The sequence below is a fragment of the Miniopterus natalensis genome, chromosome 3 (genome assembly GCF_054644295.1).
Source record: "Miniopterus natalensis isolate mMinNat1 chromosome 3, mMinNat1.hap1, whole genome shotgun sequence".
Taxonomy (NCBI): Eukaryota; Metazoa; Chordata; class Mammalia; order Chiroptera; family Miniopteridae; genus Miniopterus; species Miniopterus natalensis.
Window position 1 is genome coordinate 75,189,745 of NC_142083.1, and position 14,194 is coordinate 75,203,938.

Consider the following 14,194-nt stretch of genomic DNA (forward strand, 5'->3'; position numbering starts at 1 on the left):
TTGGTATTTTCCTTTTTTTTTTTTTTAAATAATAACCATTCTCATGGCTGTGAAGTGGAATCACTTTGTGGTTTTGTGTTTCCCTGATGACACTAAGCATGTTTCATGTGCCTATAGGCCATCTATCTTCTTTGGAGAAAAGCCCTTTGTTTTTAAAAAATATGTATCTTTGATTTCAGAGAGGAGAGGGAGAGACAGAAACATTAATGAGTCATTGATCAGCTGCCTCCTGCACGCCCCCTACTGGGGATCGAGCCCGCAGCCCACGTATGTGCCCTGACCAAGAATCAAACCAAGATTTCCTGGATCATGAGCCGATGCTCAACCACTGAGCCACAACGGCCAGGCATGTCCTTTGCTTTTTTATTGTTTTTTAAAAATTTTTTTTCTTTAATTTTTAATTTGATTGTTTTTTAGAAATTAAGTTTATTTGGTATGTTCCTTTTTGTTGTTGTTAATCCTCACAAGTCCTTTGCTTTTTAAAAAAAATTGGGGGCCTTTTTGTTGTTGAGTTGTTGAGGTCCTCATATGGTCTGGATAGGTCCTCATATGGTCTGGATACTAGACCCTTATTTGGTAGATGATTTGCAAATATTTTCTCTCATTCTGATTCTCATTACACTTTAAGGGTGGAAGTCAAGAGGGCAGCGGCACTCAGGTGCCCATCCAACTCCTGTACCCTGTGAGCCAGTGGAGGTCTCACTGTGGAACCAAGCAGGTTGGGGGTCGAGCCAGGCTTCCCTGCCCTCCCCAGGACCAGCTCTCCATGAGGCTCAATGGGCAGTGCCCAGGGCCCACAATACATTTATGGGCCCAGGAAAAGCCTTAATTTCTTTTAAAATCAGAAGGAAAAAAATAAACTCTAACATATATTCACCTTTATACCAATACATCGTAAAACAGAACTTAACTTTTCTTCTTTTTTTTTTAATCCTCACCCAAGGATATGTTTTTATTGATTTTAGAGAGAGGAAGGGAGAGAAGCATTTATCAGTTGACTCCCGTACACACCCCAACTGGGACTCAAACCCACAACCTTTTGGTGTACAGGATGATGCTCCAACCAACTGAACCACCTGGCCAGGACTAACTATTTTCCTTATGTGGCCCTGTGTGTCCCTCATCTCGGGCCACAAGCACCACCACCCCCTTAGGAGACAGCAAGTCTGGGAGTATCTGATCCTCCTCTGAGAGGGTCCAGAAGAATTAGAACATTGAGGAGGATATCAGACCAATCCTGGCTGGGATTCCAACTCTGGCTCTACCACTAGCTGGGACCTAGGGATAATCACTAGACCCTTGAACCTGTTTCCCCATCTGTAAAATGAAGGCAGCAGCACCTTCCTCCCATGAGCAGTGTTCCCCAGAACCTGGGAAAGTAATGGGATGGTAGACTCTCCGTTGCTGGACTCTACATTGCAAGAACTGGAGTGGGGGATGGGGAAGCAGCATAGATCAGTGCCATGGGCTCTCCAGCAGCCTCCGTTTCTTCATTTAGGAAATGGGAGTCAAACGGGCAGCCCATAAGGTCCCTTCCTGCTCTGTTACAGCAGGACATGTATGTGTTGGCCTTTATACATATCACACAAACACACACAAAGCCTCTCCACTGACAAACGCACCAGGGCCTGCTGACTTTGGCTATTGGGCATTTATTGCAAACAGAACATCTGAGGTATGAGAAGCTGACCCAGACCCATGCCTGCCCCTGGCTGGGGGTGGGACAGTCTCTCCTCACCCCATGCCAGGCCCCCAGCACTGAGGTAGCTGCATCTTAAGCCCCCGTAAGTACAGCTCCCCAGGCTTGCTCTATTCCCATGCAGATATAGGCCTGGAGGGGAAGAGGAAGGAGGAAAGGCAAACAGAAGAAGCTCCAGCTTCGGTGGAAATCTCCCATACCCCCAACAAAGATTTCAGCTTCTGACGAAAGGCACCTTCCTGCCTGTCCATCCCAGGGGCAGCCCAGCAGGCAGTGGGGATGGGGAGGCTGGCTGCCAGGCTGATGGGTCACTGCTGCTCCAGGCAGTCCTCAGTCACTCCCTGGGCAGCCAGCTCAGCCAGCACATTCTGCAGGTAGTTGGGGTCAGGGTAGCCATGGCCTGTCACATTGCGGTCCATCTCTGTCTTGTGGTGGATTTCGTTCCACACTACTGTGTCAGTCTCACCTGTGGTGCTGGATGTCCCCACTGTGAAGATAAGTCGCCTCTTCCAGGCCACCTTCAGCAGCTCTAGGACCTAACCCAGGAGGGAGAAGGAAGAAGTGAGGGAAGAAGAAAGGTGAACATCCCAGCACTGGCCTGTGCCTTCACAAGTTTTTTCACCCTGGGGCAGGGATGGCCAAAAGACAGGGTGGGAGCATCCACTGCGCTCCCCTAATTTGCCCGTGGTAAAGATGTGGTCAGCAGCACCAACCATGCACCAGTGTCAGCTGTGGGTTGTAGAGTGCCGTGTGCTAGGTCCTTGGTCCAGTCAACATGTACCATTAACCCACCAGCACAGCCCCTGGGAGCTGAGCCCTTTTGCCTCTCCATTCGATTCTACTGCCACCTAAGTGATGTCATCCATAGTCCCAGGGTGTGAAACCCCATCTCTGAGGGTCCCCAGCCTATAGCTCTAGCCCTGACCCCCCTGGAAGGCCAACTGCTGATCTGAAAGTCCAACAGGACCTCACACCGGGCACCTCCATGACTCAAGTGTTGGCCCCACCCCACAACTGGCCCTCCCACCTCAAGACAGTACTGCCATCTACTCAGCCCCTAAACATCCAGATCATGCCCTACTTCCACATACACCTTGGATGAACTCCCTTCTATCCCTCCTTATTGAATCCAGGCCTCCCTGCTTTCTCCCATCCCTGTTGCTCTCCACGCCTGGCAACCTGCAGTCCATCCCGTCTCAGCACCAGAAGGCGCTTTCTCAAACCTAAAACCTGCAGCTCTTACTCCTCTGCTGGACACCCTCACCTCGTTGCATCACACAGTGCTCAGACTAAAGTCCCACTCCTGCAGCTGGTCTGGAGGGCGCCGACCTGCCTTTACCCCTCCTCAAGTACCTCACTCCCCCCTCACCCACCTGGTCCTCCTTCAGGCTCTTCACATCTTCCAAGCCTGTTCCTACCTCAAAGCTGTCACACTAGCTGTTCTGTCTGCCTAGAATGCTCTCCCATGAGCAAGGAAAGTCCCACCTCAGGTCTCAGTGCAGAGGCACAACCTGGCCCACTAGGTGGCTAGAAGATGGTCTATCTTCCCTTCTCGAGCCCCAGTAAAGTACGAACCATCTCTCCCAGGACTCCCAGTGCCTTGAGGATGCCTAGCCCACAATGGGGCACCTGGGAAGGAGTGGCCTTGCACTGGAACCAGCACTTGGGCTCAGGCCTGCCAGCACAGGGGGCCTCTCCCCAAGGGTGGCGCGGGGCCTTTACCTTGCGGCCCTGGGCATTGTCCGGAAGGTAGCACTGGCGAGGAAATCCTCTGGCGGTGAATGGCTTCCCGGGGTTGGGGTGCTCAGGGCCCTGAAGAAGGAACACAGATAGGGAATGGGGGTGCTTTGAGAGGGGCTCACCAGCTACAGAGCTGCACAAAACATGGAGGCCCAGCCTCACCCCTTAACCCTCCTGGCCGGGGCCATTCCTAAGGTCAAGTGGCCAAATAAATGGCTGTCTCTCAAATTCTGTCCCTAAAAGATCCAACATAAACATGGCTGCCCTCCCTGAATGCAGGGCGACTCCACCTTGTATTAGACACTCCTGCTAACTGTATTTCCCTGGTGAGTCAGAACCCATCAGAGGCTGGGACAGAGGCTCCTACTTCCTTTAGCGATCCTCCAGGCATGGCTCTCCGGGCTGTTTTGCTGGCCTTCAGGACGCCCTCACTCCAGCACACAGGCCTCTACATTTGTCACTCTAGAAGTGGCCGGACCAGGGCCCTGAGACAGTGGCAGTGGTCTGGCCAGGAGTGGGGAGCTGGAACAGTGGACAGCCCTTGCTCCTGCCCTCTGCCACACAGTGAACGCCACGTACAGCTCCAAGTTTCCCTCCAGCCTTATGGTTCCAACCTCATCTAGAATGTTTTAAAGTTTCACTCTGAGCCAAGGAGAAGCAGAAGGAAACCAGGGAAGAGCACATGATTAAACAAAATAGAGGGACGCCCCATCTGTGCCAGATGGGCCCAGTCAGGCTCCTGGTCCCTACTGCTCTGTATCTTCCCAAACCGCTCCAGGCTCTGAGATCAACCCTGGCCCAAGGAAGGAGGCCTAAGGGGCCAGTGCTCTTGTCTGGGTCTCCACTGGAATCCTGGGGTCTTCTGCTTGGATCCCTGCCTTGTTCCTGACATCCAGGCCCAGCTCTGCCACTCCCTACCCAGCCTAATCTGGCCACTGATCAGTCCTCACTGCTGGCACCTCCCCACCCCATCCTGTAGCCCCCAAGAGGGTTCCTGTTCCTCAACACAAGTGTTCTTCCTGCTTATACACTAGGCCTTCTGCTCAGTACAAATCCAGCTAAGATGTCTCCGCCTCCAGGAAGTCTTCCCTATCTCAGAAAAGGGCTAAGGGTTATCTCTTTGCTTCCACAGCCCTAAGAGCTTGCTGTAACCCCAGCACTAGTGCCTCTTGGTTCCTGGAGGCCTAAGCTTGGCAACCTGGACATCCTCACAGTGATCGGGGGCAGATTGCTGGGAGTGGGACTGATTCCAGAAAGATCTGAGGAGGCTCCTTTCGTGCCAGGGCGCCCTTACCTGAATGCCATGAGGAATGTTGTAAACTATGAGTATCGTCCCGCAGTCCTCGTGGCCAGGGAGGGACACCTGGAAGCTAAACACCTCCATCTTCCCCCGAGGCTGGGTCCCAGTTTTCTCTCCATAGATGGTTTTGCAGGAAGGACACTGTAAACTTCCATCCTGAGAAAAAGCAGAAAGCCATACACTGAGCTGGCAGCCCTGAGAGAGCACATAAGCAGCCACCCGCCATCTAGATGGGAAGGAGGCCTACAGGGGGACAGGTTGGCTGCCGTCAAGCATCAGGTTCTTGGCAGATGGCCCAACTCCCAGGCAGCCTCCTCACACAGAAACTTGATTCTACAACTTCCTTAGAAAGATAAGTTTTGTACCAGAAACTCGCTACACAATTTTATTAGAGGAGGAAAAGTACCAGGAGACTGGCATCAGGTAGAAAAATCAGGTTTATGAGCAAAAGTCCCCGCAATCTAATCACATTTCAAATCAAACAGGAAACCCTGTGCCTGATCAACTGTTGCTGCTGGCACCCTAGCTGAGACAGGATACACAGGGATACTGCGGAGAAAGGCTGAGCCACGCCTGAAGGTCTGTCACGTGACTCTGTTCTCTCCATACTCCCAACCTCTGTCCATTCTGGCTAAACTCCACTGAAGGAAGCAGCCAGGTGCTGCCTACCATCCCCAGCCCCCCAGCTTCCCACCCCCCACCTGGTGTAGGGCAGGGGCTGCCTCTGAGCACACTCCAGGTCCTTCACAGAGCAGCTACAGTCACTTGCTCAAGATGCATGACAGGGACACGGTCACCCCTGGCCCCCACCCTGGGTCAGCATGTAGGCACCTTGTTCCCATTGCAGTACATGGCCAGCAGGCAGAGCAGGTGGAAGGCATGGCTACACTTGGTGAGGCGGCCCACAGCCACTGGCCCGATGGTCTTGCTGTTGGTCACGTCACTATACCCAGACACCATGGACAGTTTCTCCATACAGATGTTGCAGTCCTAGAGGGGGACCAAACAGAATGCTCACCAAAAGAGATTGCACCCAGAGGCAAGACTTGTACGAAAAGGACTACATCTGCCGAAACGCTAGTTACAGTTGAAGTCAATTCAACAGTCATTTGTTCTAGAGGCTGGGAACACAGATGAATCACTGGGATCTGTGCCCTCAGGGGCTTACCATGAACCCAGGGGCCAGTGCAGTAACAGAAGCAGAGGCCAATACAGCAGCAGGAGCAGCCAGACAAAGAAGGAAAACAGGAGGCCCTCCAAGCTGGATTTACAAGGGAAAGGGGAACTTGTCAGATGGACAAGCACAGGAATGGACGTTCCAGGTACACGGAAGAGAATGATCTAAAGCATGAACCAACATATAGTTTGGGAGGGGCAGTAGCACCTGCAGGGGGCAGGGGGACAGGGTGTAGGAGATGAAATAAGACAGGACGAGGACCAGATCCTGGAAGCTTCTGATCATGCTCAGGAGTCAGGACTTTGTCTTATATATCAGGGCCCCTCTAAGGGGTTTTAAGCAGGGGGTGCTACCATGATCACAGCTGGTGTTGGTTGTATAGATGGCAGTTTGAAGAGGCTGGGGGCAAAGCAGCCCAGTTGTGCCTGATGAGCACAAGGGCAAAGACAAAGACTGAGTGCTGTGAAGTGGAAGCAGAGAGGGCTGGAGAGAGGGTGGGAGACACAAGGATGCCTCTCAGGCTTCTGTCTAAACCTTTACCAACTACATGTTTCTCACGTACTCAACTGGCAGGAGAAACAGGCCAGTGAAGAGGCCTATTAGTACTAGAAGGACTGTCATTTAGCCCACTTCCTCCAGATTCTCCAGGACTCTCTATTCAAATCAGAGGGAAGTGGCACTTGTAGCCTCTAAAATGTGGCTCAGCAGAGAGAGGTTCGGGTCCTACTGAAGCTTTTACAGGGGTCTGGCAGGCCCTGTCAATTACAGGAACCCTCACCTGCTCTCCCAGCATCCAGAGGGACAGGATTGCTATCTGGACAAGACCAATTCCCTTCTACACCAGTGTCAGCCCTCAGAGAGTGGGGCAGGCTCTCCCATCTTGTTTCTAGGACTCCTGACCCCCAGGATCGCACAGGACTACACAGAGGCCAATGTAAGAAAGAAGCTTCTCTCAGAATCACACTTGTTCGTGACAAAGCTAAGATTGAAATCCAAGTTTTAAAAGCTACAGCAGCCTCATCTTGGTAAGGTCTGCCTCCTAGGGAGGATGGGAGATTAAACCCAAGTGCCCAGAGCATGGGGTTGGCATCCAGTGGTGCCCTACTAGCCTACTAGCAGAAACCAGGTTGGCGTCCTTCTCATCTGGAGCTGCCCCTTGTTTCCAAACAAAACTAAAAGCAGCATGGCTCCTGTGACACCTACCTCATCCAGGGCTGTTTTCAGCTCTTCAGTATAGTTTCTTATCACCTGCTCTGGCTCTGGCTTTGGCTTTGAAGTCCCTCCTAGAAGAGAGGAGAACATCAGCAGAGTCCCAAGGAGTATGAACTGGAGATGCTAAAACCAGAGAGAAAGGAGGACAAGGGAGAAGTCCAAGCTGCCAGGAGGATGTTAGAGGGGCTGAGACAGGAACGTTAACATGCAAGAGAGGAGAGACCTGGAGCCAAGAGCAGAACACTCTGCTTGGCTGAGCCCTATCCAGGCCCATGCACTGGGGGCCCAGCCCAGCCCTAGGAGCCCTGGAAGCAGAAGAGCAGAGACAGCAGGTGGTCATAGCCCTGAGGTCCCTGTGCACATTCTGTCAGGAAACCAGACCCAGGCTCCTTGGAGGATATGCAGAAAAGTCAAATAGTTTCTAGAACAAACTACTCTGGAGAAGGTACTGACAGTGTCATTTCACTCCACTTTCATTACTCTTGTAAGAAAGTCTCAGTAAGAAAAGTTTTATGAGTTGAGTGTGTAGCAGGTGCCTACCCTGTGTGGGCGTCTGCATGCACACTGACTTCAGATGACGGCCACACTGACAATGTCACAATAAGCTGCCAAGTCTTCTTGAGGCTGTCCCCAGACTGTGGAGTCTTAGTGATACACTTACTAGGTGTCTAAGGTGAGTGACTCTGGAAAGCAGCCAAGATATGCAGCAGAAAGGGTGCCTTGGCTGCCACTCTCCTCTCAAAACCTCCCACTCCTCTGTGCACAGGTGCAAGAAGCTGGGAGGGGAGCCCTGCACTACACAAACACTGACCTGCACCAATAGGCCTCACCCAAAGACAAGACACTCCCCCAGCTAGCAAGAGGGAATCAGTACAGCTGAGGCATTTTTCTATTCAGGGGCAGGGGCAGAGGCAGAATCAGAGAGAATGGTAGCAAAGCCGGTGCAAGAGCAGAAAGGAGGGGCCAGGGAGATGAGGGCAACCTGGGAACGCAGCCCTGCAGGGCTCCTCATTGTGCCTCAGGGTCACTGGGGAGTTCCTGGCCTCTAAGAACAAAGGGCTCTGGTTTGAACCGAAGCTCATGGCCATCAGCCTGTGGCTGCAAAGACTTACAAGCCTGAGGATTCAAAAGCTGAGCTCCCTCTAAATCAGAGACCAGGTGATAGTTATGAGGGGAGCAGAGAGGCTGGCACCAGGTAACGTCTGGCTCTTGCGCTGGGACTGAATCATGTTACCTTCAAGTCTCAGTTATCTCATCTAAAAAGTGGAGACCTCATACTGACCAAAGCTGATAGCTATAAAGGCATTAGCTATTATTACCTGAAAGGCAGCTATAAGCAAAATAATATCACTCTACACCCCCCCGTACACAGGCACCCCCATACCAACAAATACCCACCACCCCATACACACTCATACACACACAAACTTCTAGGACCTGACTCTGGTCACTGCGGTGAGAAAGCCAGGCCAAAGCACAATGACCACCATTGGGTGGCCGTCCTGGCATCAGGGACTCTACTCAGACTTTAGGGAGGAGCCTCTTAGAAAAGCCTGGTGGCCACAGATCAGTTTCCAGATGACCCCATCCACCAGGATTAGCCACTGGCCCACTTCTGAGGAGGCCCAGCTGAGCATCCCATTCCCCCACCACCTGCCCTGGCCCAGGCAGCCTTTTAGAACTGAAGGTAACTTTCCAGGAGCCACATTTCTCCAACGGGGCCAAGCCAAATGACAGCTAACCCCATGAAAGGGCCATCTGAGCTCAGGAAGGCCAGAAGGTCTGCTGAGAGCCTGTGTTCTTTCAAGGCAAACCCGAGTGCCTCAGGAAGTTGCTGGCCTGCCCCGGCCCACAGACCTGTATCCATCACCAAGGCAGAGTAAGAACCAGAACAGAGTCAGGATCTCCGAGCCTGCTCAATTGCTGGGGGTGAGGGCTGGAGTGGGGTGGGGTAGGATAGGTAAAGCCCTGCCCTCTCCCTGGGCCTTTCACCTGCACAGTGGGGTGTGGGTTAGATAAGCAGTGGACATGATCAGAGTAGCCATCCTTACTATGGGCCAGATGCTTCATGTGTGTACTATCTACTCCTCCTATAACCAATCTGCTAAGTAGGAGGTACCAGCTCATGAATGGAGGAGACACTTGCATGAGATCACAAAGCTAGTGAGTGCTGAGCTAAGACAAAAACCCAGGACAGGCTGAGCCAGAGCTGTACTCTCTGCTCACCACATCATCCTGAAGGTCAGTGGCATTCAGCAATCCATGCTCCTCTGGCCACATGATGGAGCCAGAGCCACAGTAGGTTTTAGAAATGACAGGTTTAGAACGTCTTACCCACAGGCCCCTCCACGCAAATCTTGTTAAAACTCACAGGACCTTCTGCGGCTCTGAAACCACTTCTCCCCCAGCAGGGTAATGGGCAGGGCAGTGGTCATCGGGGGACCCCTATGAAGTAGACCCACTGGGGGGGGTGGGGACAAATAGGGCTGGAGGTCTTTCTTGAGACACCACTGGCCCCAGTGGAAGGGACAGAGCTGTCCCTCATCCTGAAGCAGGCCTCACCCCACACCTGTGTTTACAAAGCCACAGAGTCCTCAAAAACAGGCCACTCGCACTCCAACTGTGCCAGGGAGACAGGACCTAAACTCTGGGGCTACAAGGAAAGGTAGATTCTCAGGAGGCCACTTCTGCTGCTGAGGGCAGGGAGAAGGGCGCGGAGCCCATGCCCCAGCAGGTGAAGGAAGCGGAGAAGGGCCGTGGGAGTCAGAGAAGAGCGACCGATGCAGGAGAGTCAGAGGCAGCAAGACTCGGAGGCGGCTGAGCAGAGGCCAGAGAGTATTTGTGAGTAGAAACTACCTTTCATGGGCATTTTCCTCAATCTCTTAACTGAGCTGTGACTTTTAGAGGCCAGACAGGAGGCGGGAGGACTGGTGGGCTGGGGTGCGCGGCTAAGACACACAGGGAGTCCAATGGCTGACATCAGAACACTCGTCATGCCTACACGGGGTGCAAGATCAGACATGCAGAGGGGAGAAACATTAGGAGTCAATTGGCACATGACGTCCACAAACCCCAGCTGAGCCCAGGAGGCACTGAACAGCCATCAGGACTCACTGGTCTCCCTGGAGAATCTGGCAGCTCCAGGCTGCCAGGGCCTACCCGGGCTGGCAGGTCTAAGCTCCAGGCAAGCAACCAGTGAGATGCCTGGCTCATTGGAGTCCTGGCCCCAAGTTCTACAGGTGCCTATCAAGCAACTGATCAGCTTGCACCCAGAGCATGCAGGAGGGTGAGGCCATTTGCTTCAGGAGAACATAGGGCAGAATGCCAACCCAAGAAGTCTTGTGAGCAGTTCCAGGTGGTGTCCCCCCATGCCAGGCACAAGGAGAAAGAGCAGAAGGGGAACATGGAAGGGTGCAGCCAAGCTATGGGAACATGGACAGGCTCTTAAGCTCACAATCCTCCCAATGTACCCCCTGCATACCCCCTTGGCTCCTAGTCATTGCCACCAGCGGGGTGCTGTCTGCTTTCCATGCCCCATCTGGACTATCTAGGTGGCTTCAGTATCACTGCTGGGGTGGGCGAGTAGGAATGCTGACCCCTACACCTGCTCCCCAACTGAGGCATCCCCACAGCCCATGTGACTGCTCCTCTGGAGCAGCACAAGTCCCAGGCCATGGCTTCCTCCTCTGGTACCCTCAGCCGAGGCTTAAATAGCCGTCTGCCCTGAGTGGGCATGCCCATAGGGGGAGGGAGCTAAAGCAGACAGCCCTCCTGAGATGGACTGCCCATTCTTGTCACACTTCCTGATGCATACAGGGGGAGGCCTCACTCCTCAGCCTGATGCTCCTTCACCCCCCACTGTTCCCTGAGGACTCGACACTTTCTGGAACACAGCATGTCCTCCTATTGGAGTCCCTATTCCTACCACTCTCTCAGCCTATCCTGCTATCCACAGCACCACCAGCCCAATCCCTCCTGTCCTCAGCCTGGCTCAAGAGCACCCCCTCTTGAGGGGAGCTCTGGGCTTCTCCTTGAGCACCTCCCTGAGTGTGGCATTCGGGTCCCTCAGAATCTGGCTACAGAGCTGGGCACAGCCTGAGGTAGGAAGTGGAGATCCTGGCCCTGCTGGGTCCCATTCTCCATCTTGGCCAGGCCAAAAGAGCTGCCTACTCCAGAGGCAATTCAGAGGGGTGAGGTGACACCTGGCCTTGGGATCCATCAGGCCAGCCACTGTGGCACCTACCAGAACAAAGGCTCTCAACGTGACAAACATGGCGTTCAGGGACAGAAGCAGGTGCCAGCCAGCAGCCTGGGTGGCACGGCTGAGGCCGACAGGGTATGCTGTGGTGGCTGCTCAGCAGGAGACCTCAAAGTACACATCAGAAGACCAAAGTTGGACTCTGGGTGCCTGCTCATCAGGTAATGCAAAGCCACCAGTGTCCCAAGGTTCGTTCATGGGCTCAAATGTGGATTCATACCCTTGGGAACTAAATGTCAGGCAGACTGAGTAATAAGCAAACATGAGGGGAGGAGGGGACAAAAAGACAGAGAAAGCAGGAGCAATCCCTTAGGACCTCTGTAATGACCATAACCTCTTCCTCAACATCAGCTAGCTCCCACTTCCACCAGCCCTCTCCTCAAGCATCATCTCAGCAGGCAGCCCTTCCATGACCACCGCATCTACAGGGGTCACATTCCCCTCCAACTCTGTGTCCTTTTCTCTGCTTAGCATTCTTACCACATGAGGGGACTCATTTATCTGTTTTTTTGTGATTGTCTTTCCCCACACAGAGCACCTAGGGCAGGGGAGGGTCACAGGAGATGCACAGTATCTGCTGGGGAACACAGGCACCCATCATCAGCTCCCAAGAAGCTGGCATGAACAATGCTCCTGCCCTTTTCAAGGAAGGACCCTTTCCCCTGAATTCAAGTCACAGACACAGGTCTCCACTTAGAAACCTGCAGGTCTGCCTTGTGAAAAAGTGTGAAAATCACCCCCATCAAACACTGCATAGAGGCAGTGTCCAGTGGACAGGATGGTCAGGGGACACTAAGACTGGACCATCACATCTTCCCCAACAGCAAGGGCTCAGGACAGCCACCTAAAGTCCTAACATCCAAACTGTAACAGCTCAGATAGCCACAGCTTTTCTTCTACTCATCTGATCTGTCAGAGCCCCCAGAGATTGCAGTCCTCTGCACAGGCAGATGTGTGAATACCCCTTTTCTGACATCAAGGGTTGGCCTTTCATCCAGTGACCAGGGCTCAGGTCCAAGCTTATTCTCCTCCGGCTCTGGCTTTGCCAAGCAAGATTCAAGCCCGGCACCACTCCTCCCTGGCTGACTGGTCTTGGCAGGTTGCAGTAGCATAAAATGCAGATACTCCTCCTCCCTAGGTTCCCTAGCTGGGAACCTAGCCCCAGCATCACCCCCCCTCCCCCCAAAAAAGGTGTGGCCCAAGCCGTAGCCAGTGAAGCTGCCACCTGAGGCACTCCTGGCCTGACCTGGAGGTGGCTCCTCTGTGGACCTCCTCTGCCAGTGCACAGGGGTACACAGTCCAACATCATGGTCACTTATTTATAAACTTACCTGCAAAACCCTGTGTCCAAGTGCTCACCTCACTGCAGCCATGCCCGAATCCATATTCCCAAACCCATAAACATAGCCCAGGCTGAAAGAACACTCTCCAGACCCTGCTTCTTGTGGGGCTGGCCTGGGATCTCTCATTCTCTGGCCCTAGACAATGGGCCCAACAACAGGTACAAGCCAGAGGCTTGCGTTAAGGGTAGGTGGGGTCTGGCCATGGCCTCCAGTCTCTATTCTTTTCTAGCTGGGACCAAGTTCCTGAACCTTTAGAGTGTTTCCCTAATAAGTAAAATGAAGGTTAAAATACCCACTCACCTGCAGGATTGCTCTGAGAGCCAAGGCAATGGGGGACAGTGAGAACAGTTAGTTCTAGGTTCTTTCACTGTAGCATTTTTGCTACAAGCATTTTTGCCATAAACATTTTGCTGCATAATTAATTGGCCATAAAGCAATTTTGTCATAAAAAAAGAAAAAATTGTGACAAAAAGGGACATTAAAAGAATCACGAAATTAAAAATATATATTGGGAAATATAAAGTATCTGACTACCTTTAAAATGTGTGCTGATTCATGGCAATACTGCACCAATATCTGATTTTATTTTGTGGTTTGTACATAAGCACTTGTCTCTGTCCTATGGGAAGTGTGGGTTCAACTCTTTTTCTCTCTTTTCCCAATGTAGTGTGTTTCAAAATAAGAAACCAACTATCTCTTGGGGCAAATCATCGTCATCTGAAAGAAATGCAGAAATGCTTTTTTTTTTTCCCCAATCCTTCCCCAGGGATATTTTTTCCATTGCTTTTCAGAGAGAATGGAAGGGAGAAAGAGAGAGAAATATTGATGTGAGAGACACAAATCAACTGGCTGCCTCCCTCTCGTGCCCCAGCAGGGGCCAGGGATTGAGCCTGCAACCAATGTATGTGCCCTTGGCCAGAATTGAACCCGGGACCCTTTGGTCCTCAGGCCAATGCTCTAACCACTGACCCAAACTGGCTAGAGCAAGAAATGCTATTTTAACCACCACTATTATTTAAGTATTTTCTCCACCACCTCCTCAATAGAGAAATAAACCAACCAACCAAAAGAGAAACCAAACCAACCAAAAAAAAAAACCCACACAAAAAAACTGTCAACCAGTTATTTTACCTTTTTTTATGGAAAAACTGCCTTATAGCCAAATAGTTATGTGGAAAAATGTCTACAGCAAAGATGCTATGGCAAAAATACTGGACACAAGAGAGGATAATCTGGAACCTAGTCTGGAGAGGGTCCTCAGCCTCAAGAACAGAAGAAAAGGGAGCAAGAGCTACTCAATACCCAGACCACTTCTAGAAGTTATTATAACGTGTGTTAAATTCTTAGTGATTACAAAGCAGAATGGAGCTGTGTCATGTGAGGGCCAGGCCTGTTCACTCACAACCTTTCTCCAACAAGACCACCACCACACACATGTACTCACATGCACGCACAAACACCACCC

General features: G+C 52.0%; 1 protein-coding gene across 3 annotated transcripts in view; it reads right to left on the reverse strand.

Moving 5' to 3' along the window:
- Positions 1 to 1,059: 1,059 nt before the first annotated feature.
- DTX2 (deltex E3 ubiquitin ligase 2) overlaps positions 1,060 to 14,194 on the reverse strand; it is a 34,350-nt gene continuing 21,215 nt past the window's right edge. For 2 of the 3 annotated variants that reach the window (XM_016199001.2, XM_016199000.2), the window contains 6 exons: positions 9,985 to 10,125; positions 7,120 to 7,199; positions 5,571 to 5,729; positions 4,734 to 4,895; positions 3,422 to 3,511; positions 1,060 to 2,235 (listed from right to left, as the gene is read on the reverse strand). In XM_016199001.2, the coding sequence (XP_016054487.2) occupies positions 2,008 to 2,235; positions 3,422 to 3,511; positions 4,734 to 4,895; positions 5,571 to 5,729; positions 7,120 to 7,199; positions 9,985 to 10,125 (860 nt within the window). In that variant the 3' untranslated portion in view covers positions 1,060 to 2,007. The remainder of the gene's footprint in view (positions 2,236 to 3,421; positions 3,512 to 4,733; positions 4,896 to 5,570; positions 5,730 to 7,119; positions 7,200 to 9,984; positions 10,126 to 14,194) is intronic. The other variant, XM_016199002.2, reaches the window with a different exon arrangement.